This window comes from Lissotriton helveticus, chromosome 7 (assembly GCF_964261635.1).
Source record: "Lissotriton helveticus chromosome 7, aLisHel1.1, whole genome shotgun sequence".
In the NCBI taxonomy this organism is placed as follows: Eukaryota; Metazoa; Chordata; class Amphibia; order Caudata; family Salamandridae; genus Lissotriton; species Lissotriton helveticus.
The window spans coordinates 1864596138-1864622779 of NC_136068.1; the positions used below are offsets into that span (position 1 = coordinate 1864596138).

At 43.3% G+C, this 26642-nt stretch overlaps 1 protein-coding gene across 1 annotated transcript in view; it reads right to left on the reverse strand.

Moving 5' to 3' along the window:
* Window positions 1–22987: 22987 nt before the first annotated feature.
* LOC144769783 (DBH-like monooxygenase protein 2) overlaps window positions 22988–26642 on the reverse strand; it is a 183025-nt gene continuing 179370 nt past the window's right edge. Inside the window, exon 12 of the mRNA XM_078653967.1 lies at window positions 22988–23039. Coding sequence (XP_078510093.1) covers window positions 22988–23039 — 52 coding nt within the window. The remainder of the gene's footprint in view (window positions 23040–26642) is intronic.

The following is a 26642-nucleotide window of genomic DNA, read 5'->3' on the forward strand; positions in this document are numbered from 1 at the left end:
GTGTCAGTATGTGTCAGTCAATCGGTGTCAGTCGGTATCAATTGATGACATCTCAATCCTCTTTGGCCAATACACTTTATGTGCATATTTGGTAAATCAAGGTTGTGAAAATTTCTGATAGCTGCATACCTTTGAGCCCAGTGAATGTAGCTATGTCCAATAATCCAGACAAAGTACATGGTGAGAGGAGGTTCTGGTGCAGTCAGATGAAGTGTAGGAATGAAGTGGCAGTTGGAACAGTAGGAGTTTGCAAAAAAAAAAACTGTAGAGTTTCAGTGCTCTTGAATCACAAGCAATGATTGGTGGATTCAGATAGTTGAAAACTGAAAGTTAGGGTGCATGGTTCTGTTCTGTGAAAGAAGTCATTTGAATGGTTAAGAAAAAGTCATTAAAAGAAAGATTGCACTTGATAAGCTGGTTTATTGATAGGTCAAGCATCCTTGCTGAGTTCATTTGCAACATTGTAGAATAAACTTTTAACCCTGAGAGCTCAGTGAGGAGGGAGTTGCTATGGTAACAGGTAGAAAGGGCTGAGGGGAGGAAGGGTGTTGATTTGAAAATAGAGAGGGAAGAGTTTTGATTGGTTACCATGAGGAATGTGTGTGTAGAATTACAGGTTTTCGTTGCCATTCATGGTTGCAGTGCCTGGAGTACATACCTTTTGCTCTGCTAAAGAAATATGGGTGTGGGTATCTTACACTGTTCTCAATCTCCCAAAGCATTTGTAAACGTGAGTTATGATTCATTCAATATAGATAGAGAGTTCGGATTAAGAAGCACATTGAGCTTCTTTGCTGTTGGTTTGTGTGTTGCTTTTTGAAAATGCATGGTATCATTATTTGCAATAGAGAGGAAATGTATTTTGTAAAATAGTGAGTTTTCAGAACTGAAAGGGAATGCTTGTACATAGGACCTGTGCTCTGTTTTTAAAATGTTATTCAAAAAACGATTTTGGGGCAAATCAATGGCTTTTACATTTTTGAGAAGGAATAAATAGTGTGTGTATGATTACATAAAAATATGTGAACCTTTCACAATCATATCACCTGTGTTACCTCAGATTAGGAATCAGACTGAGCTTCTTTGCTGTTGGTTTGTATCTTTTTTTTTGGTAATGCTTGGTAGGAATGTTTGCAAGAGAGAGGAAATGTATTTTGTAAAATAGTGAGTTTTCAGTACTGAAATGGAATGCTTGTACATAGGACCTGTGGTCTGTTTCTAAAATGTTACTCAAAAAACGATTTTGGGGCAAATCAATGGCTTTTACATTTTTGAGAAAGAATAAATAGTGTGTGCATGATTACATAAGGCATAATGATTTTACTACCCAGTATTACCCACACCAGCTACCCCCTCAGTGGACCAATAGCTTTAGTCCTTTACAGACTCTAGATAGCAATGAATGACTAGTGTTACAAACCAGGATTGAACTGGCTAAGAGGAGCAGGACCCTGACTAATGAGCTGGCAGCGAAGGAGAAAAGTAAGGGCAAAGTAAGGGACAAGGAAAGCAAGCTATAGATTCCTCCAAACCTATGGAGATAAATGGCTCCCCGCCTATTGAGATAGATTGCTCCCCTCCCACGGATAGAGGAAAAAATAGGGAAGGGAATAGGCAAGTGATGGAGGTTAGGCCACTGCATCAGGACCCCATTGAAGAAGAAGACCAGGAGGGAAAGATAAATATTATATCCTGGAACGTAGCAGGGCTAGCCGCCAAATTTGAAAATCCAGATTGGAGGAAGGAACTGGGTGGCTACCAGATACTTGCCTTTCAAGAGACGTGGGCATTGAACCCGGCATTGTATCAGATAGAGGGTTATAAGTGCTTTGCAGTCCCAGCACAGGAAAGTAGAGCAGGGAGAGCGAGAGGAGGTTTATCTATCTATGTTGACCTAACTATAGAAGGGAAATGGTCAGTGCCATTATGGACGTCCTACACCCTACAGGCAGTAACACTCCAAAGCAGAGGACAGAAATTAGAACTTTTTAATATCTATAATCCAGGGCCCTTACAAGGGGAGAATGCTGCTGTACTGGAGCTAAATGATAGATTAAGAGAAGAGGTCGAACAGAGAAAAAAGGGGGGGAGCCCAATTATACTATTGATGGGTGATTTTAACTCCCGCCTTTGCCCAAACCTTCCCACGACACTAACAGATTGGGATGCTTGCCCATTAAAAAAGGGGGCGCATTTTGAGCACACCAAGGAAGGCACAATACTATCTACACTAATAGATACTTACTCACTTGTCCACACTATGGATATGGTAGCACAGGAGAGGGGTGGTACGCATGTCCCCACATTCAAGGGCAGAGGTTGTTCATCAACAATCGACTATATACTTATATCAGCTTTTGCGACACCCCGAATTACAAAGGTTATAACAAAGTGGAGCCCCTTTAGCTACCACAACCCACTGGTGTTAGAATTAAGGTACATTAGTTATAGGAGAAAGATCAAAATAAGGGAGGGCAGGCTGCAGCCTGTAGACCAGGGGAGGCGACCTAAATGGATAAAAATAAACTCACGGAAATTTTACAAAACCGTAATCCAAAAAGGGGGGAAATATGTAGAAGAGTGTCTAAACCCCCAAATAGAAGGGCCAGAGGTAGTAGCCGCGTTTGAATCTCTAACAAAACTAGCAGATAAACTACTGGAAGCGAAATATTCTGCCAAGACACCGAGGAATCACCCACGTTGGTTTGACTCCACTTGTTCTAAAGCATTGAGGAATCTAAAAAAGCCCTCAAATGCAAACCAAGGAACACTGTACTAGTAGCTAACTATAGGCAAATCTACAAGTCTAGTGTTAGGGTAAGGAAGTCAACACTACAGGCACAAGTCTGGGCAGATTTAAGAGAGGCAGGTGAAAACAGGGATTACTCGGAATTCTGGAGAATTGTGAATAGACCATGTTTCCAGGACAATACAGCACCAACCATTACATCTACTATTCTCCCAGACCAATGGGTTACGCACTTTGAGGGCCTGTACAATAACATTAACACGGGTGTGCAGGAGGGAGAATGGGAGGGTGACAGGAGTGTAGAAGTAACTTTCACCGTGGAAGAGTTAAAACGGCGATTCAAGGTCTTACCCCCAACAAAGCATCAGGACCTGATGGAACACCCCCAGACCTTTATAGAAGCAATATAGATCTCTGGGCACCAGTTTTAACAATGGTCCTTAATGCAGCCATTAGGTCTGGCCTACCGCGTTCTTGGTCCACCGCACTGATTGTACCCATTTTCAAGAAAGGGAGCAAAGAAGATCCTAAATGTTATAGGCCGATTTCTTTAATTGATGTCTCTGCGAAAATATTAGGGCGGGTGATTTTGAATCGACTAATGGACTGGACGGAGGAACACCACACCATAGCGGATACCCAGTACGGCTTCAGAATGGGCAGATCTACTAGTGATCAGTGTTTGAACCTGTATTTGTTAACGGCCAAATACACCAAAGCTAGCAGTGGTACCGTTTTTATGGGGTTCATGGACTTGGCTGCCGCTTTTGACAATGTTAACAGAAGTAAACTATGGGCCATGATATATAATATGGGAATGGAGGTGGAGCTCATAAACATCTTAAAAGAGCTCCATTGGAACACCACGGCTAGGGTGCGTTTCAGTACCGAGGGGGGCGAACTGAGCCTTTCCCCTGTTCACAAGGCGTAAGGCAAGGATGCATCCTTGCGCCTTTTCTCTTTTCATTATATATCAATGGCCTGGAAAGCAACCTCACTTTCCTTGCCCTGGATTGCCCGAGAGTAGGATCGCGTCAGATCCCAGTACTGTTATATGCGGACGACGCGGTCCTCCTGGCCCGAACATCGAACAGCCTACAACATCTGGTGAATGGGTTCGTGAAGTTTATGGCCGATTTGGACCTGTCGGTAAATTTAAAAAAATCATTTGTTATGGTGGCCGGCAAGAAACCAGCTAAAAAGCCTGTGTTTAAAATAGGGACATACACGTTGGAAATAGTTAATACCTTTCCCTACCTGGGCCTTTTGCTGGATGGTGATATGCATTTTAAACCATTGGTGGAGGAACATTGCTCTAAACTGCTGTCTTCTAATGGGGCAATCCTAAGCTTTGCGCATAGACTGGATCGTTGGTGCCCTGAACAAATAATGACCCTGTACAGATCAGTTACAATGCCAAAGGCACTATATGGTGCAGAGGTGTGGGGATTCAGGGATGTGAAAAAGCTGCAAATCGAAGAAGACAAGTTTCTTCGTAGAATTCTTAAAACCCCACCTTCCACTGCCGCCGATATTGCCCATGCAGAAATGGGGATCCAATACATCTCGGATCAAGTGAAGATTAGGCAAATCACGGCATGGATCAGAATATGGACTAACCCAGAGGCTGAACTGAGCAGGGAAATTACCAAAGACTGTCTGCAAAGGGACAATGCGATGCAAATCCCCTGGTTAAGATATGTTAAAAATACTCTGATAAATATTGACCAGTCTTATGTGTTTTACGACCCGTCGCAAATTACTAACAATTGTAAATTCACTATAAAAAAATTGCTTTTAGATAAGTTTGAAACAACCAGAGCAAATGCGGCAAAGGTCAAGACGTCAGTAATTGCATATGGTCTAGTAGCCAATGGGGTGGGCATGGAACCTTATTTTTTCCTGATGCATAACCAACAGGCGAGATTTTAATGTGTCTTTTTAGGCTCAATCTTTTACCTAATATTTTAGCCTATCCTTCTGGTTTTACTACAACGATTGAGCAGAAGGGTGCCTGCGGCTGCGACAATAGGTCTCCGCAGGACACCCTTCATTTTGTACTTTTATGTTCATTTTATCAATTGCCTAGGCGCCGATTCCTGGTCCACATCCTTAGAAAACAGAAACTACGTCACGCGAAAGCAGCCCTGCTATTCCTACAGAAAGCAAATGATATGTATACCTTGTGTGCCATCTCAAGTTTTTTAAAAGTAGCGGTTAGACTGAGAAACACAAGAAATTGATCTAACTGTGATTTGGAACTCATGTCTACCTGTATTTCTGATTTATTGTTCCGCTGCTTTTGGTTAATTTTATCCAATTGTTTTTAAACACCATTGTAAAGTTCAGAAATGTAGTTTAATGATATTTTAGGGGTAAATGTATTGTTACAATGTATTGTTATTATGTATTTTCATGATGATTTTTAATGGTCGAAATAAAAACTAACTGAACTGAACTGAACTGATTACATAAAAATATTTGAACCTTTCATAATCATGTCACCTGTGTTACGTCAGATTAGGAAGCACACTGAGAGCCTTATTTATGAAAACAGCGATGCGTCACTTTTCACTGCGCACTCCTTGTGACACCAATGATGTGTTATATTTAATGTATGACGCATCATGGCGCAAGGACTTACAGATAAGTCAGTATTTCTGACGTATCTGAACGGCGCAAAAGTGACGCATTGCTGGAGTGTGTCACAAAAGTGCAGCAATGCGTCCTTTCACATGGGGAAAGTCCCATGTGAAAGGGCTTGCGTCAGTCTTACGCCTGCTGTGAGGCAGTCGTAAGATTTTGACGTAACAGTGTCCTAAAAGTGACGTAGTGAAATCTCATAGATGTAGACCTGATGGAAGTAAATTGTCAACTTCTTTTAAAAATTTTGTGGCTTCTCAGTTATCAATTTCAGGAAGAACCTTTGCAACTTTAGCTATTATTTCTCATGACGGTCCTATAACAACATCAGGGCATTACACATGCTATTTAAAAAGTTGTAAAGGTTGGACCCAGTGTAATGACACTCATTTGACTTTCAAACAACGTTTGCCTTTTGACTTAAAAAATTCATACCTAGTGTTTTTAGAACCAAAGTTTAAGTAAGGGTAATTGGCCTATGAAGACGGGAGCAGTTAATAAAGGTTAGTTTGCTGTTTAAAATTATATTCTGAGTAAAAATGATGAAGATAATATAAAAAATTGACTTGTCATATAGGTACTGTAAGTGGATCTCATAGTAAGTGATATCAGTATTATACAAAATGATGAACATGAGTGACTCAGAGATGGTTTTACAACAATTTAAATATTGTGAATATGTTGTATGAGCGTTTCTTTCAGAACGTCGGAAAAACGGTAATTTCAGAGTTTCTTATAATTAATTTGAAAATATACTAATACATCTGACACTATTTGGCCTAAAGGAAAAGTAAAGGAATGAGTAAAGAGTTATGACTGAAAAAAGGAGTATATGAAAATAATGAAAATATTTCAGATGTTCTTGGAGCTTTTCTTCTAGAAAGTCGATGAAATGGATTTTTTAGTGAACAGCAGAGTACAGTCCAACGAAAAAAAGGACCTTCGTGATATACTATTTGGCCTAAAGGAAAAGTAAGTGAATCAAAGATTAGTGTACATTTGTCATTTGTCAGTATCTAAGTTTTTTTAAAAACACAATCTTTTAGATTTTTTTTTCCCGCTGTCATATGATGAGTAATTTGAACTCACTTGTTTAAGTGAAATTCAATATATTCTGAGAACTGCAAAAATAAACTATGTAACATGTTGTAGAAGTTATTCTATACTTTGTATTGTGTAATTCAAATTGTATTCCCATTGTCTGACACTCACTTTCCTTTTTCCATCCTCTTTCAGCTCTTTTTACTCACTTATAATGTCTTTCTCTCACTCTCTCTCACCCCCGTTCCTTTTCTCCATTTCTTTCACAACCCCTCAGTCTCATTTCAACTGTCTGCATCCCCTCTCTCCCTTGCATAACTTTTCAGCTTTCAGTCTCACTGCTTTACTTCCCTCTTCCGTATTTTCCTCCTTTGCTCTTTTAGTAATTCCTCTTTACTCACTCAGCAGTATTGTCACACTCTATCACTATAAATCACCCACTCTCCCATGCTTATCTTTATTTGCTCCTTTCTTTTGACCTCTTCTCTCTATTTTTCGTTCACTACCTCTATGACCTCAGTGCCTCACTCTCCTTGTGTTATGTTCACTTGTGTTTATCTACCTTCTATCATTTCTTTTACAACAACTTCACTGCTCCTCTCTCATCGTTCTTCATCCCATTTCTTTTACTCTGGTTCCATTACTATCCCTCATTTCCTTTCTTTCAGTGTCCTTCTCTTTACTTTCATCACCGAATCATTTTCTCTCAGTACCACTGTTTTAGTCCTCTTCTCCTCTCTTTCTTTTTTTTGCTCCCTTACTCATTTCCTTTGCTCACTCATTGTACTCCACTTCACTCAGTTTTTAACTTAGTCTGTCTGTCTACTAAATTCCTCACTCCTTTTCTCTCAATCCTTGTATATTATCTCCCTTCATCTCTTCACTCTATAACTGTTCTTCACTTACTCTCAGTTATCTTCCATTTCTCATTCTTCTAAATGCATCCTTAATTAGACTCTTTTCCGTCTCAGTCATTATCTTTTTACTTACTACTGTTTCCTGATTTAGTTTGGTAACTCACATTGTTTTAGTATCTTTCTTACCTTCAGTTCATTTCTCTGTTCTTCTCTTCCTCTCTGTCAGTGAATCTATATGCCTTACTCTTAGTAATTTGCTCTCCTTCTATTTCTTTTTCTCTCTTCTTGTCCTTCTACCTTACTTTATTTCCCTTTCTGTGTCCTTCACTCTTACTTTATTTCTAAATACACTGTTATGTTTTTTAACCTCTTCATTTGTACCTTTTAATTTAAAATACATATTTTACTAATTATAACTTATGTTTTCTTCTCTCTTTCACAGATACAAAGTGTAGTAAAAAATGTATTTAAAGTTACATTATTATATGTAAAAGAATGTAGTTTGACATCACCCTTTGCTTTAACCTCACTAATATTTTCTCAACCAACCTCACTCCTGTTTCTTTACTCTGCTTCCCTCACTTATTTTTATTCTCCATGTTTACTCCCCTTTCCCTATTTCCCCTCTCATATTTAACTTCTTTCCGTCCCCATTCTTTACTTCATTTATACTCTGTTCCCTTCCTTTGCTTCCTCACTCATTCTCTTTTTCTTAATTATTTACTTCACTTCTACACACACACCTCATCCCCCTCCCAACACATACACACACCTCAGACATACACCCCACACACACACCGCACACACACCTCACACACACACACACCACACACACGCATATACACACTCCTCACACACACACACACACACACACATTCCACACACACACACACATCCCACACACATACCCCCCACACACCCCTCACACATATTTCACACTCCCACGCCTCCACCCACACCAAAACACTCCACACACCCACACCCACAGACACACCCACACCCCCACCTACACCCACTGACTCACTATAAGTCACCCACAGTGCCTTACTTACCTTTCTTTGCTGTTTCACTCAGACCCTTTCAGGCACTGTTCTTTTACTCTCTCTGTCCTTTCTCTCTGTCACTCCCCATGTCTTACCCTAATTCACTTTTTTCACCTTCTTTCACCCCTCTTTACTTACACTCACTGCTCTTTTCTCACCCTCCCTCACCGTTGTTCATTTATCCCGGTTCCGTCACTACCCTTCGTTCCCCATTTTTTACTGTCCTTTGTTTTTCTTTCAACACCCACTCACATTCTCCCACTACCTCTACTTTAGTCTTCTTCCTCTCTCTTCCCTTCTTTCGCTCCCTTATTCATTTTACTTTTCTCACTTTCACCCTATTACACCTTCTCTGTTTTTTACTATGTAATAAACAATCCCTCTGTGTTGCTCCCTCTAGCTCTCTTTCTCTTAACATTACTCTCTCTGTGTTCTTCCCTCATGCTAACTCCTTCATTATTTTTTTTTTCTTTTTTGTGGGTGCGCGCCCCGGAGCGCGCCCCGGTGCACGTACCGGTCCGCGTACCCTAAGGAAAAAAGATTGAGAGAGATCCTTTAAAAATATAGGTCTATTTTTATAAATGAAAGGTAGTTCTAAAAAGAACTGTTTTTTTATTCTTTTTGTTGTTTTATATTTTTTTATTGTTTTTCTGAACATTTTTTACTTTTTTTGGCTTTTCTGAACAGTTTTATATTTTTTTGTATTTTTTATAGGGAGAAACAAAAAACAGGGAATTGTAAATGGCTCAACTGGAGCAAAAAAAATCAAGAAAAAATTAGGGGGTTTTCGGGCACTTGTGGTTATCATTAGCACAGAGGATAAGTTTTAGACTTTGTTCACCATAACAAAGTGTCTTCCCACAAAATATGCATACGATTTTAAAATTTGCAAACTTGGGTTGAATTACAGACATTGTCTCTCTTGCCTCTGGATCCGATGGAGTGGGTTTCTTTCTTTGGGAGGTGCTTGGTGAAGATCGAGAAGGGTTCCTGGCCATTTCTCGGAGCTCTGCCCTAGCATAATTGTTGGGATGCTTCCGCTCCATATGTCGAATCATGCTATAATTACCAAATGAATATTTTCTGTTAGGGTTCCCCCCTATAAGTTCCATGCCACAGATTAGGCAAGTCACCTTTGGTGCATTGACTTTCTTTTTGCCCTCTGGAATAGAAAACAACTCCCATACTATGTGCTCCATTGGCCTATATGGGGTATTGTCTTCTGGGAGAAATCTCCTTGTCCCCTCCTCATCCTCCTCCTCCTCTTCTTTTTCCTGACCACCAATGTGATGTTGTGGTGGTCCTCTTGGTGGTGGTGGTGGTGGTGCAGATGCCCCAGCTGCTGCTGCTACTGTAGCCATTTTAAACTAGTAAAGATTAGAGACAGATCTCCAAACAGGTCTTCCTCAGTCAAAGGACAAAGTCAGAATAAGGAAAAAAGGTGGAGCCTTTCATCATTTGGAAAACAAAACTGTTCTGGACCAATGAAAAGTGTTATTTTCAAGTCACATGATCCAGGCTTTCATCATTTGGAAACCAAAACTGATCTGCACCAATGAAAAGTGTTATTTTCAGATCACATGACCCGACGCGCTTACGCTACACGCCCCGGGGCGCGTAGCGTAAGCCCGTCGGGATGTTGCCCGATCGTATGCGCTCGCGTGCTTCCGGGCGCGCTTACGCAGTGTGTGATATGACGCATCACGCGGTTACGCGAAACGTCACGATGTTGTTTTCATTCGCGAGAATAGCTCTAACGGGACGCTCACCGGTACACGCCCGGGGGCGCGCCGTAAGATTGCGCTTACCCGAGCGTTCCCCGGTACACGCCCCTGGAGCGCTCCGGGCAAAAAATAAATAAAAAATATTACATAATTAAACAATGTAAAATTTGTTTAAAAAAATATTACTTTTCATACCTATAGAGATTTGCTATTAAAAAACCATTGAAATTCACTGAAAAACCCATATGTTTCACACCAGTTATAGTTAGGAATTAGCATTTAAAAAACCTATTAAATTCACTGAAAAAAACCATAGGTTTCACCCCAGTTATAGTTAGCTGGAAGTTTTACTTGCATGAAACCATTGAAATTCCCACGTTATAGTTAGTTGGACTCACTATAACTTGCGCGTGCAATGCACTGCTGATGACGTCACATATTACATCACTCATGACATGGTCAGTGACATCACTCATGACATCACAGATGACACCATCCTTGTGACAGAGTGTCAGACCTCCTTTCACTGTAATATAACCCTTGAAACACATATTCAATAATAGAAGGTAAAATTTTCAAAAAAATGGAGATACTCATACCAGTTACAACAACCAATTCAATAATTCCACCATCTATATACACATCCACTCATTCACCAACAGTTCTATATAGTTACCTATACATATACTCACTCATCATATGTAGTGATACACCTATACATCCTGTTACACACCGACAGTCATCCAAAAGTTACTCACACACATACTCACACATGCAAATAAACTATTGAACATCCATTTATTTGCATATACAGCTATACACACACTACCACTTTACTTCTAAGGAAACTTACACATACTTACTCTCTTAATCAATCAATTATAGAAGCACATACTAATTTAAACAGGAACTCTTAAAATCCCTCACTCTCACATATACTCACTTATATACATCAATATTCATATATACTAGATTAAAACATATGTAGTCACTGATAAAGACACTAGTGAGACAGTCATTCACTCACTAACACACACATATACACACTCATCCACCCATACAGTCCTGCACATATCCTGTCTTCAAAACACATACAAAGAGAGAGTCAGTCATTCATGCATCTATGTGCTAAGTAATACCCCCACCAAACCATACAAACACTCATACTGATACTAAGAAAAACATCTAATAACCCATATACATACATATGTACCTACTCACCAACCCATGCAGCCACTTATACAGAAAGTGAAACAATAATACATATATTTAAATATTTAAACATTACTCACTAATGGTGTCATCAGTGATGTCATGAGTGATGTCACTGACCATGTCATGAGTGATGTAATATGTGACGTCATCAGCAGTGCATTGCACGCGCAAGTTATAGTGAGTCCAACTAACTATAACGTGGGAATTTTAATGGTTTTATGCGAGTAAAACTTCCAGCTAACTATAACTGGTGTGAAACCTATGGTTTTTTCAGTGAATATATATATATATATATATATATATATATATATATATGTATATGTATATATATATATGTATATATATATATATATATATATATGTATATATATATATATATATATATATATATATATATATATATATATATATATATATATATATATATATATATATATATATATATATATATATATATATATATATATTACCTACTGGCGGTCGCCAGTAGGTAGTTATAGTTAGGACCTAGTTTCCATAGGAAATCCGCAACATTCTATTGGGAATAACTCTGGCCCCGGTTGAGGAATTTGTGTGTAATTTTCCAAAATTTTGGCCAGCTCCGCTCCGCTACTTCCCTGAAAGTCTCGGGTAGGATCGTCAAGCAAGGCCGAGAAAAAAGGGGGGTCCCAAAACGTGTTTTTCCCATGGTAATTTCCATAGGACCTTTAGACACGGCTACAACCTGAACCGCTGAACGGAATTACACCAAACTTGGCAAAATGGTAGAGTCTGGTACGCAGATCACGCTTTTGGTTAAATAGTGTAAATCCCTCCAGTAGTGCCTGAGAAAATTAAAGTTGAAATCAATTATATATCTATAGGCGCGCACCGTGCACGTACCTTGCCGTACTCGAGCTTCATGCTGATTGGCTGCCAACTGTCTGTCAACACTCCAAAACAGAAATGGATGGCAGCCATCTTGTGCCTCAGTAGAGTGAGGCACAAGAAAGCAAAAAAAAATGTAGAACTTAAAAAGGGGTCAGGGTAGAAGCACCCTGACCCCCTAGGCCTGCTCAGGGGGTCCCACAGGGACCCCCAAGGTGAAAAAAAAAAAAAACGAAAAATCGCGGGGTGCGCGCACCCCATGATTTTCCCAAAAAAAAAATATATTTTTTTGCCTTGGGGTCCTTGTGGGAACCCCTGAGCAGGTCTAGGGGGTCAGGGTGCTTCTACCCTGCCCCCTTTTTGAGTTATAAAACTTCTCGAGCACAAGCTGCATGCTCATTGGCTTTCAACACTTCAAACCAGGAAGTGTTGGCAGCCATCTTGTGCTCGGTAGACCGAGGCACAAGAAAGCAGAAAAACAAACGTGTAGAACACAAAAAGGGGGCAGGGTAGAAGCACCCTGACCCCCTAAGCGTACTTATGGGGTCCCACATGGACCCCCAAGGCCAAAAATGTTTTTTTTAAAAAACATGGTATATTTATTTAAAAATTACCCCCGAGGGGGACCAAATTGTGGGGGCATAGTGATATAGAAGTGTGGGCGGTGCCCAATCCCCCCCCCACACTGCCCCGGGGACCGCCGCCCTCCGGGGCAAAGCAACACAGCCCCCTGGCGCATACTGGAGGCTCCTGGTGGGCTAGTTGCCTCCCAGGCACCCCCAGTATGCAAGGGGAATTAGTTCCCCCTCTGCAAACGCGTCAGGGGGCTGCGTTGCAGAGAGGTGTACAAACATTTTTTATCAATTTATATTAAAAATATGTAATGTAATTTAAAAAATAATATATCTAAAAATAAAAAATATATAATAATATAGTAAATCAGTATAAAAAATATAACAATTATTACATAAAAAAAATTTCATTTACAAAACCATTGAAATTCACTGAAAAAACCATAGGTTACCGCCACGTTATAGTTAGGAATTAGCATTTAAAAAACCTTTGAAATTCACTGAAAAAAACGTAAGTTGGACACATGTTATAGTTAGCTGGACATTTCACTCATATAAAACCATTGAAATTCCCCCGTTATAGTTAGTTCAGCTAACTATAACTCACGCGCCCGCAATGCACTGCTGATGATGTCACATATTACAACACTCATAACATGGTCAGTGACATCACTCATGACATCACTGATGACATCTCAAATGACATCACTGATATGCAAATCAGTCTGACCCTGTCCCTCATGGGAACAGTCCAGCCCAAACTGCCAAGCCAAGTTTTCCCTGGACCGGAATCAAGCATCCTGGGACCGGTTTATGGCATTTCAGCCATCATCAGCCAGGCTAGCTTGACTCCAGTGGTGTGGAGAGCACGGGACTCACGTCTGAGCATACCCTTCCCACTTGGGGTGACAAATGCAAAAACAACAGTTGATGGACAGAATGCATAACAATGTCATACATTCACCCCAGTACAGAGATCTGGGCCTAAATCCATCGTTTTTTTGCACTCCCCACCACCCCAGTTCAGACATGGCCATATGCAAATCAGCCTTGACCCTGTGCCTTATGGGAACAGTCCAGCCCGAACTGCCAAGCCAGGTCTTCCCTGGACCGGAATCAAGCATCCTAGGACCGGTTTCTGGCTCTCAGCTGTTATCAGCCAGGATAGCTTGATTCCAGTGGTTTGGAGAGCACGGGACTCATGTCTGAGCATACCCCTCCCACTCGGGGTGACAAATGCAAAAACAACAGTTGATGGGCAGAATGCAGAACAATGTCATACATTCACCCCAGTACAAAGATCTGTGGCATTTTTAGAATTGTAACTTAAAATATGATTTTAAATTACAATATATTTGAGTGTAAACATGATTTCTTTATCTGTTCCCAATTTGTAGTTAGCATTTATTAAATGTAATAAGGCAATCCAGTACTAGTGGATAGGAGAGACAGCTTTATAACAGTAAAACACGACTTTAGGAGTTTTTCATTTCCATGACGTATAAAACTTAAACCAATGCGTCTCTCTTTGTAAAACTAAGCTCCTTACTCTAGGACCTATAAGGGCCTAACTTTGGGGTGATTTATAAATATTAAAAAGGAATGCCTAGGCCTGGCAAAATGTTTGAAATGGCAGTTTTAAAACTGCACACACATGCTGCAGTAGCAGGCCTCTAGATATGATTTAAAGTGCTTCTTTAGTGGGCAAAACAGATAGTGTTGCAGTTTACTTGTAGTATTTAAGTTACAGGCCCTGAGTACCTGTAGTACTAGTTAGTAAGGACTTACAAGTGAATACAATGTAATAATCAGGTGTAGGGCAATTTTACCATATTCTAGGGAGAGAGCACATGCACTTTACCACTGGTTAGCAGGGAAAAGTGGCAACAAAAATTAGGTAAAAAAAGGCAAAGGTCAGGGGGTGGCCCTGCCAATAGGGGCAGGTCCAACAAGGGGCTATTCAGAAAAGTAACTTACACTTATGATTAATTTACATATGTGTTTATTTTTACACTTTTGAGTACGATTACACTCAGATTTTGTGAATAGCCACAAAGTTGGAAAAATACTCAAAAGTGTAAATGATTTAATACTGTAAGTTACCATTGTGAACCAAGCCCTGACAGTGACTAAAGTGGCCTTGAAGCTGACACCAGTTGAAAACAAGAGAAAAACAATTGATCTAGTGGATGATCTTCGCAAGAAGCTGAGGTCTGGAAAGAAAGTGAGTGTCAACAGACTTGTCTATCTCCTCTCCTCCTGAAGGGTATCTTGAGCAGGTATGGCACATGCAGGGTCCTGGAATAAACCTTTTCATTGGAATGCTGGGAGATCTCAGCAGAAGCCAACCTGGCAAGTCACAGAAAATCCCCCTAGGTGTGTGGAGCAGAAAGCATCAATGCACCTACACCCAGGGGGAGAAGCAAAGGCTGCTTTGCACATGCACCAATAAATGGTTACAAGTTTATTCCAATGAAACACTGGGTTTTAAAGAGTCACACATCAATGATAAAATATGAGACAATAAAACACAGCCTGAAGGAGAAAGAATATGCACTGAAAGAAGCATTCCTGTCTAATACAATTGCATTTGGGAAATGTCACACACAGGCATTTCAGAGTCAGGGTGCTCACAACATTCAAATGTTATGGTCATCACTTTACAAATTACACATTTTCATGTCAAAGAAATAAGACACCACAGATGCTGTTTCAATGAATGGCAAACATTAGCTTATCCTGTACAGATGAAACAATGTGTAAATTTTTTTTAAATGAACACTGAAACAAGCAACATTTGATTGCTACCCTGCCAAGCCCAAAAAGTTCATAATTCACCAGCCTTGAATTGTAGTGACAATTACACAAGAGCATTGAACATAATAAACTCACTTCATTAATCCCTTAGTTCAGGGTTTGGAGCCCTCTATAAAGAATTGAACATATAACAGCTCAAACCTTGCAGTTTTACATCAACAGTTTAATATATCCTCATGCACAAAATGTACTTTTTAAAAATTCTTGATATGGAAATAGAAAACAACTTACATTAGAATGATACACAAAATTAACCTGAAGTGTTTCCTTTGTTGCCTTTTGCAGCAGTTCGATAGTATCCGGGGTCCAGGGTATGGAGTTCAAAACATTGGGATACCTGCAAAGAAAAGACAGATTGCTTAAAAAGGCCATTTTGTTTCCTGTATCACTTTATTAGGAATTCCCAAATGATGGTGAAATGAACTACCAGGAGCTTTCAAACATAGTCCCCAATTGGGGGCTCACAGCCCTGACGTCCTTTAGCACTTGACGGTATCTCCTTTCACTGAGGCTAACAGCGCACATACAAGGTGGACAACCCACTCTAAGACTATGGAAATCACTGAGAGGTGGGGAGATAATGGAACAATTATGTAATGCTGTCATATTAGCAAAAACGGATAGGTCGACTAATTGCTTCAAATGTTTCTTTAAGACCTTCAGACACAAGCAGCACCACACACTATATGGCTTCATCATGAACATCATTACGACCAGACAAGTGAGGTATGTCACTACAGGACACTACAGGCATCTTTTAGAGTTTGGCAGACAGGGCATGTCACTAGAACCGAGGCAGAGTTCTGTGTCCATCAACCTGGTGGTGGTCCACTCGCTCTATCTGGAGTTAGAAGGATCTTCAGATTTCTGCTGTTGGAACCGCCGGTGTCTCCTCTGGTTTAAACCCTCCATAAATGGCCTGTTTCTGCCTGCCCATCCTATTTAGAGCAGACAGTACTTTTCTTTTTGTACCACCAGGGAAGCCCTGGCAGTGCCAAATAGAAAAAAAAGAAAAATAACGCTGACACATTTAAAGAAAGCACCTAGTTGTCAGGGTCATCATTGTTTTGTTTTTCATGAACAAAAAAGTTGGCAGAATGACAGCATGAAACATGGCATCCACTCAGCAAACGAACAGCGCCTTCAGGGGAGCCTCCGTGGTAGAGGCTCCCTTAAATGAACAAAGATCTCTATCAGGTCTGCAGAGATTTCTAAATATGATGTGAACATGTTTAAAAAGACTGATTATGAAATTCACTCCAGTCAACACGTAATGGACTCTATGTTGACAAGTTTGGAGTGATAATTGGATAGGACTGAAGAACAATATTTTTTACTTTATAGCCACCTGGCGGATACTCTAACCAGAGATTTCGTAGTTTGCAAGTTTCTTCGCAAGCTCTGCACTGCATCTGAAACTTTTTCACTAAATACTCATACACGCTGGTAGATGGTATTATCAGACTGCGCAGCGGCTTAGCACTGCCTTTAGAAGAGATGGCAAGGAGCCACATATAGATATCAACCCTACACACTGACATCAATTTTCTTTTGATACCCTTGTGAGCCTTTGGGCGTGGATCAATTATGACAGATTACAAACATGACATAGTGGAGGACCTAACTCAGTGCCTTTATGGAAACATAAAAGCTCACTCCACAGAACGTACAGCTGGGAGGGTATTGAGTGATCTGCAGTAGGAGAGAGTATCCACTAGAAAGAGCATTACTGAAGGTAAGTAATTTGTTCTTTTGATGGATACTTCTACCTGAAGATTCCTCACTCTGTGAATAGATATGAAAGTAGTACCCTACAGATGGTGAAGGATCTGAGGGATGGACCGCGGCAAAAAATTCCCTTGCTTACGGACTTGAGAGTCGAGACAGTGCAGGGTGAATGTGTTGACAGATGCACATGTAGAAGCCTGGCATATGTCCCCCACCAGAACACACTATCCAGTGCCCTAGTGGTAGCATTGGTTATTGAGGAATGGGCCAAAATGCCATAAAGAAGCTCCTTCTTTGCCAAGGTGCAGCACATTTTTAGACACAGTTTGATCCATGTTGGGAAGGTTTGTTTCAAAATGGCCCTTCCTTTCCTAGTACCACGGAATCCAGCAAACACTAGTAATCCACCCTTTACACAATATTCAGTTGTATGTAAAAATCAAAGGCCCTCTTCAAATCCAATTTATGAAGCCTTCCAACCTCTTTAGCAGGATCAATCAATCAGTAACTTGTAAAGCACACTACTTACCCTTGAGGGTCTCAAGGCGCTGAGGGGGGGGGGGGGCTGCTACTGCTTGAAGAACCAAGTCTTGAGGAGCTTCTTGAAGGTGAGTAGGTCCTGGGTCTGTCGCAGCTGGGTGGGGAGGGTGTTTTGGCGGCGAAGAAGGAGAAGGATTTGCCGCTGGAGGTGGTTTGTTGGATGCACGGGACAACGGCGAGGGCGAGGCTGGCGGAGCGGAGCTGGCGGGTTGGGGTATAGAAGCTGAGTCGGCTGTTCAGGTAGGCTGATCTGGTGTTGTGGAGTGCTTTGTGTGCGTGGGTGAGGAGCTTGAAAGTGATCCTCTTGTTGATGGGGAGTCAATGCAGGTCTCTAAGGTGGGGGGTGATGTGGCTGCATCGAGGGATGTTGAGGATCAGGCGGGTGGAGGCGTTCTGGATGCTTTGCAGTTGTTGTAGGTGTTTGGCCAGGATTCCTGCATATAGTGCGTTGCCGTAGTCCAGTCTGCTGCTGACGAGGGCTTTGGTCACTGCTCTTCTGGTTTCGGTCGGGATCCATTTGCAGATTCTGTGAAGCATGCGGACGGTGTTGTAGCAGGAGGAGGAGATGGCGTTGACCTGTCTTGACATGGAGAGGGAGGAGTCATGATGAATCCTAGTTTGCGTGCGTGGTCTGTGGGTTTTGGTGCTGTTCCCAGTGTGGTCGGCCACCAGGAGACGTCTCAGGCAGAGGGGGTGGAGCCAAGGATGAGGACTTTCGTCTTGTCCGAGTTCAGTTTCAGGCGGCTGTTCCTCATCCACTCGGTGGCAGTCTTCATTCCCTCGTGGAGGTTGGTTTTGGCAGTGTGCGGGTCTTTGGTGAGGGAGAGGAACAGTTAGGTGTCGTCGGTTTAGGAGATGATGTTCAGGTCGTGCTGGCGGGCCACTTGAGCGAGGGGGGCCATGTAGAAGTTGAACAGGGTCGAGCTGAGGGATGAGCACTGGGGTACGCCGTAGATGATGTCAGTGGGTTCGTATCGGAAGGGCGGGAGACAGACTCTCTCGGTGCTGCCGGAGAGGAAGGAGGTGGTCCAGTCCAGGGCCTTCTTCTAGATTCCGGCTTCTTGGAGGCGTGTCATTAGTGTGTGGTGGCAGACCGTGTCGAAGGCAGCTGACAGGTCCAGGAGGATGAGTGCTGAGGCTTCGCCATTGTCTAGTTGGCGCCTGATGTTTTCTGTGGTGGCGATGAGGGCTGTCTTGGTGCTGTGATTTCGTCTGAACCCGGACTGGGATGTGTCTAGGATGTTGTTGTCCTCGAAGTGACGGGTCAGCTGCATGTTGCCAATTTTCTCGATTACCTTTGCCAGGAAGGGGAGCAGGGAGATGGGGCGGAAGTTCTTGAGGTCTTTGGGGTCCGCCTTGGGCTTCTTTAGGAGGGTGTTACATTTCTGCGTGCTTTCAGCTTTCCGGGAACGTTGCTGTTTCGAAGGAGATGTTGATGACCTTCCATAGTTGGGGTGCGATGGTAGCACCAGCTTTGCTGAACACGTGACGTGGGACCAGGTGGTCAGCAGGTTGCTGCGGGTGATGATCGGGGTGAGGTCTGTTGGGGTCGGGGCGGGTGAGGCATTGAGGCTGTCATGGATGTCGGCGATCTTGCGATGGAAAAAGGTGGCCAGTGAGTCGCACAGATCTTGTGAGGGGCAGGAATTCGTTGGTGTTGGCACTGGGGTTGGAGAGTTCATTCACAATGTTGAAAAGTTCTTTGCTGTTGTGTGCATTGTTGTTTAGTCGGGTTTTGAAGGACGATCTCTTGGCTGTTCTGATGAGGTGGTGATGTCTGCGGATGGCATCCTTGTGGGCTGCGTGGCTGTCTGGTGTGCGGTTGTGGAGCCATTTCTTCTCTAGCTTCGGCATGAACGTTTGGAGGTTTGGAGTTCCTCGGTGAACCAGGCGTCTTTCTTGCTGTGGTGGTTGCTGGGGGTTTCTTGATTGGGGCGAGTGTGTTGGCGCAGTCGTTGATCCACTGTCTGAAGCTTCGGGCGGCGGCATCTGTGTCGGTAGGTGGGTTCTGGGCGGGGGTAGAGGTCAGCTGGTCTTATTTGATTTTGCTCCTGCAGCGGCGCGGCAGCAGTTGGGTGCGGTGGTGCGTGGTTGGTTTCTTGAAGGTGAAGTGGATGCAGCGGTGGTCAGTCCAGTGGAGTTCGGTGGTGTGGTTGAAGGTGTTGTGGGAGATTGTAGAGAAGACGGGGTCGAGCGTGTGGCCGGCGGTGTGGGTGGGTTTGTTGACAAGTTGTCAGAGGCCGAGGTTGGCGAGGTTGGCGATCAGGGTGGCAGAGTTGACGTTGTTGTTGTACTCGAGGTGGTAGTTCAGTTCCCCGAGGAGGATGTATTCCATGGAGGTGATTGTGTGGGTGCTAACGAGGTCTGCAATGGAGTAGCTGAAGATGGTTCGGGGTCCAGGAGTTTACCTCTTAGGGTGGTGTTGGGGTCAGTGTGTATCCGGAAGTGGAGGTGTTCAGCGGAGTTGAGGGAGTCATCTGTGAGGGTGTGGACCTGGAGGGTGGACTTATGAACGATGGCTATTCCTCCTCCAGTCCCGTTGGTACGGTCTCTGCGGGAGATTTTGTAGCCGTCCGGGATAGCAATGGCGATGTCAGGAGCTGAGGCGTCGTTCCACCAAGTCTCGGTCAGGAAGGCAACGTCTGGTGCGGCAGTGTCGAGCAGGTCCCAGAGCTGGACGGCGTGTTTGCGTGCGGAGCGGGTGATCAGGAGGATGCAGTAGAGGTGGTTTGGTCCGGTCCTAGGAGGTTTGGTGGTTCTGTCGCATGTGAAGTTGCAAGTGTGGCAGGAGAAGGGTCCGTGGGTGCGTTTCGGGGGCGGCCTGGAAGCAGTGGTGGTCTCGGCCGGTGTTGGAAGCGTGGAGGGTGTTGGCATCGTATTGGAGTCTGGCATTGTGGCGGGAGCGGGGTCCAATGGTTCTGGCGCTGGGCGCGGGCCAGGCGCGGACAGGCGCAGACGGGCTTGCCTTTGGCGCGCTTTCGGCGCGCAATCAGTAGTAGTTATAACGGGTAGGCCCCAAAACTAGCCGACCTGGGTCATAACATAAGTACAAATGTGAAATAGTCGGTGCAGTGTTCATTCATAGGAAAGGTGTGGTTAGGTCAGTGAGGTACACAGAGCGGACCGCGATCGCGGCCAGGAGCTGATACCGACGGCTTAGCGGTACTCAACCAAACACAGTTCGGATTTATTGCGAACTTTCCATCTTCTGAAATTGGAAATTTAATGGGATTAATGGGATTAAACCAAGGCGTTTCATCTTCCATATACAGAACACGGCTCTCCCCGGCGGCCATCAATCAAAATTGGACCCCTTGAGCCTTCGAATCACAGTAGGTGCCCACACCCCTGTAGTTGTCCTGAGAAAGACCCCAAAATGAGGATCAATTAACCCTTCTGTCAATAGGGGTCGAAACGTCGACAACATTTTTCAAGCAACATACACTATAGGACCAAAAGAAGCTATCACTGCCCTATGTGTAATGTTTCTATGGGAACTCATGATCAACAATAGACTGTAAAGGTTCCATCACAGATTACTGAATTGTGTTTTTACCACAACGCATTTACCCTGTCCCTCACTGACCTACCCACACCTTTCCTACCCCAAGTACTGTCCTTTTCTTGCACCTTTGAGCACTGTATAATAATGTACAAAAGACTGTGGAATTTAAAAAGTGTTTTTGATACAGAAGTATGTATTGACACAACTCACTGAATGAATTAACCACTTGGCTGCTAAGGCACATGATGCACTTCCATTGACTTTCCATTGAAATCAATGGAAACTCCATGACGAGTTACCCTTGTCATTAGCACTGAAGGGGTTAAATTCAGGCTATATCAGATGAAACTGTGGAATTTAAAAACTGTGGTACAGAATTATGTATTGACCAAACTCACTGAATGAATTCAATTCAGGTTATATCAGATGAACTCATTAGTATACGTTTTGTATTCGCCCATGGTCCATGGTTGATTTGTTTTTATGAATGAACACTGCACCGACCATTTCACATTTGTACTTTCGGCGAACCAGAGCGCCCGTTGCGCGCATCCGCTGCGCGTCTGGGTGGCGATCGCCATTTGAGGGAAGGAAGTGAGGGAGGAGCAGTTGGGAGCCGGGAGCTGGGCAGCAAGGGGGTGTGGCCTCAAGGGGAACGGCGGAAAAAGCGGGAGCGGGAGAAAATAGGGCAAGAGGGGGTGGGGGGCCGATCAGAGCCGAATGGCTAAGAAAATGCCCAAGGAAACACAAAAATGGCAGGAGAATTATGCAGCAGGAGACAAATACCAAGGTCTTGCCCAGGTCACGGCAGTGATCAGCGGCAGACCGTGAGCACGAACTCGCGCCCAGTAGCACCAGAGCAGGAGCGGCACTCAGCTGGTGGAGCTGTTCGGCAGCGGGGGGGTGACCTGGCCCAAGATGTGGAAGAGAAAAGTAGCTAGAAAGTGTGATAGACTCCCCCATGTGGAAGGGGCACAATACTGTTGGCAGAAAGAAGCTGAAGTTCAAAGCACCAAGTTGTCAGGGAAGAATGTGACATATGGTGGGTGTACTGACAGCACCTTTAGCTCACTGACATGGAACACAGACGTCTTTGCAATAAGGAAAGCATCCATAAAGCACAGCTACATCAGATAACAGCTGGACATGGGCTAAAAAAAAAGTGCATATCAAGAAATTGAAAACCAAGTTAAGATACAACTGTGGCATGATTGAAGGTGCAGAAGTAAGCATAGAAGTGAACCCCTTCAAGAACCACATCACAAGAATGACTTAAACAACAAAGCTTGGTAAGACAAATGAAAAAAGGCCTAAAGGGGTTGAAAATAACATTTTACTTTGATCACAGCAAATTCTTGCTGACCAATCAAAAAGCAAACAACAACACATCAGATAATTTGGACTGAATTTGGTCAGTCCGTTGATCCTCACACCAGGCTACACAAGTGTGACCGGAGGCAAGATTACATTGATTTAGTTTATGAGTTCCAAGCTGCCAACATTATGTCTACTAGTTCTGAGGGCAGGTCAAAACTACGGAGTTGGTTCTAATCAAAGAGATGTAGGTTGTGAAGGTTTTAGTGTAGAAAACTGATTTACTGCTGAGTCAGAACATCCTCCTGAAGAGGTAGATGGAGTGTAGGTTAAAGTTTCAGGCTCAGAAGATTGGAGTACCTTTCTCTTGGCTTAATCCAGGACAGTCAAAATAGGTGAGCTTGGTCTCTCCTGACCTTCAGAACTGAGGAAAGAAGGAGCAGCAGTGGAAAGGCATGCAGAATGAATTTGTATCCCAGGGAGCCTTGAGGCGGAAACTCTAGTGTGCAGTAAACATGACACTGTGTTCTCTGCAGTGGCACAAAATTGATGCAAGGCATTCCCCACTGACCAAAGAGATGTGTTGAGACACTTTCTGGTGCAAATACCATTCATGCACCACCAGAATATATTTACTTAGCTTGTCCACCCTCACATTTAAAGATCCCACCAAATCATAAGCAGACAGAGAGAGATCCCTTGGCGGTTGAGCCACTGCCAAAGACTTAGGGCCTGATGTAGGTAATCTCGATTAACCTACTCTTAAATACTGAATCATACCGATTCGGTATTTAAGAGTAGGTAAATGGGATGTAGGTAATTTTACTTTTGAAATTACCGAATCGGAATGATTCGGTAATTACTGAATCGGTATTTACCGATTCGGTAATTGCCATTGATTCCTATGGGCCTTGAGGCCCATAGGAATCAATGCCAATTACCGAATCGGTAAATACCGATTCGGTAAAATTACCGAATTTGAAAGGGGGACAGGGTGTCACTTTGACACCCTGTTGCACCCCTCAATTGTTAATGGGTGCACATGTTCCTGACATACATGCCCTTAGGGCATGTATGTCTGCAACATGGCACATTTTTTAAAGCAAAAAAAATGCTTTTTGAAGGGTTTTCATTATTTACCACCAACTTCTAGTTGGTGGTAAATAACCAATTCTTAAACCCTTGTAGCACTGATTACAGTGCCACCTACATGTTAAATTACAGAATCGGTAATTTTACAGATTCTGTATTTTACCGATTCAGAAAAATTACAGATTCGGTAACATTACTGATTCTGTAATTTAACATGCCCCTACATCTAAATATCCAAATACCGGTCGGAAACGGCCGAAAATCGATATTTTCGGCCGTTTCCGACTGGTATTTGCCTACCTACATCGGGCCCTTAGGGCCTTATTACGAGTATGGCAGTTCTGGGACCGATGTACTTCCAGTGGCAAACACCGCCACCACTCCGGTGTTCTGACCGCCGTATTATAATGTCAGTGGTGTGACTACCACACGACCGCCGCCCCGCTGGGATCAAAGATCCTGCTGTGGTGGCACTCTGCAACGGGCCTGTATATGCAGGTGGTGCTGATGCTGGCACCCGCCAAGCATATTACATGCAGGGGGCCACATGTTGTGCCCCCTCTTAAATTGCACCTTCGTTCCTGCACAGTGTGGCTTGCAAAATATGGTACACGCCATACCATGCACAAACGTTCTGGATGCTCTCTCATGCTGGCATATGCTGTATAGGCTCTCCTATGAGCCTAACATACCCGCCGCCATGAGACCGCCACCCACCCTTGATTTAAATCATAATCCGGCAGGCGGGTTTACCACGGGCTTGGTGGGTGTCCCAGAGAAAGACTGCCAAACTCAAAATTAGACCCTTAGTGCTTCCTGGCACAGTACTGTTGACCCAATGCCACCCTACTTGTTGCAGTACCAGTGGTGGTTTCGCTGACTGTCAGGAACTGCCACTGTTTAATATGGATGAATGGGAGAAAAGTCTTTAGGGCTGGATAAATAGCACACAAACCGAAATTCATTCGTCTTGAACACAAACTGAAGGAAACATCTGTGTGACTACAGGATGGACACATTAAAAGATGCATCCCCTGGATGCAGGACGGAGAGGAATTTGTCCATCAAGGCCAAAATGTTTAACATGCCATTCCAAAGGGATCTGTTCAAGAGCCGAAGGTTTAGAATCAGTATGAGCCTGACATCTTTCGCAGGCATTAGGAAGTAGTGGGAGCAACATCCTGCACTCTTTTCCACCTCTGGGACACTCTATGATTGCCTTGTACAACAGAGAACTTCTTGGGAGAGAACAGAAGTATGATCTTCCGAAATCAGAAGAACATGAGGGGGATAGATAGGAACAGAAGGGTGTAGCCATGTTGAATGACCTGTGGAACTCCTGGGTGTGAGGTAATCCCAAACCAGTCACATAGAAAAAGCACATGTGGCAGTTATGGCAGGTGTCGAGGAAGAACAAGATTGGTGTCCCTGCTGATGGCTGTGGCCTTTACCACCACCACATGCAGTGGTGGCACAAAATGCTGGGTACATTGTTACACATGCTGCAAAGGCTTCATTTTGCAATAAGCAAGCTTTCCTCTAAATTTCCACTGTTGTTCGTGGAATGGACAGTCTGGGGATAGCAAGCCCGACAAATGGGGCTATCACAGGGATCTCCTTGAAGCACTAGAGGTCAGAATTGGCATTCACTCTAAAGGTAGATTTTAATGCAAGGGTGTCTAGTATGAGAAAATTAGAGAGACCAGAAGAATGTAGGATGACCTGCCTATGTGGCACACAATTTTGGAATCTTGCAAAGAGGATACCACTTAGGTCACTCTAGAATACTGCTTTTGGCAGTAGTAAGGTTTCTCAGACTTGAATAGAAATTGATAAATTTGGACTTTTTTGTCAATGAAAATGGTCTGCAGAGTATTGGCTGGCAGAGTCACGACAGAAAAGGCACAGCATTTGATTACAACAATCTTTTGCAGTGGTGCTGGCAGTGCATCTTTGGGCCTATTTTTCCAAATTGTTTTGAGGATTTTCTTTTCTTGAGCTGTGATATGCCAGCTTGATGATGGTTTGTATCCATTCTATTTACAGGGGTTCATGACAGCTGGTGTTTTTTGGAATACCAAGGGCGTGTCTCTAAACTGATATAGAGGTAGGGTCCCTGATTCATACATGGGGGAGCTGGCACCTTTTTGCACTACTATTGGTTACCGGATTGTCTAGCTTTGGCTCCAGCTGGTCTGACGAGTGTCGGTGTCTGATTAACATCATCTGCAGGTCAACTTGGGTGCAGATGCATGTCTCAGTCCAGAATAAGAAGTTCCAAACATACATTGGTTATCTTGACTGCCCTAGCTCCACCCATGGACCGCCTTCCCAGCTAAGAGTAATGCAATGCAGCATTTTGAGCTACAATGCGTTACTCTAGATTAATCAAGCCAGACAGGGCCCGCAAGGGGGTCTTGTGTGGCTTGATAAATTTAACTTAAGACTTGTGTTGCTCTTGCGCACCATTGTGTGGCGCAAGAATGGCACAACTCTTTGATAAATATACCCCTCAGTACTGGAATGCCACTTTTTCCAGATGTATATAATCAAGGGCCAAACCCTCTTGGTAGAGCCATATAAAGGAAAGACAAGACAGGCAGTGTTGCAATAAGTTAACAATCCCCCCCTGAAATCCCCCCCCCGAACCCCAACTCCCTGATCCCCTTACCCCTACCCGCCCTTCGTCCAGTGCGCAGGCCTATCCCTTGCCGTCTACCCTGGTCGCTCTTTAGTGAAAGAAACTAGCCCAGCGATCATTCAAGAGGTTGATTCTTCGGGTGTCGTGAGCCTTAAGAGGCGGAGGTATCTTGGGCAGGTGATTTCCCTGAATTCAGTGAGCAGCAGAGACCGGAACGGCTGCCATAGGTCTTCAAATTGCTCTATATCCTCTGCCACTGTGAGCGATAGTTTCTCCATTCCTAACACATGCCAC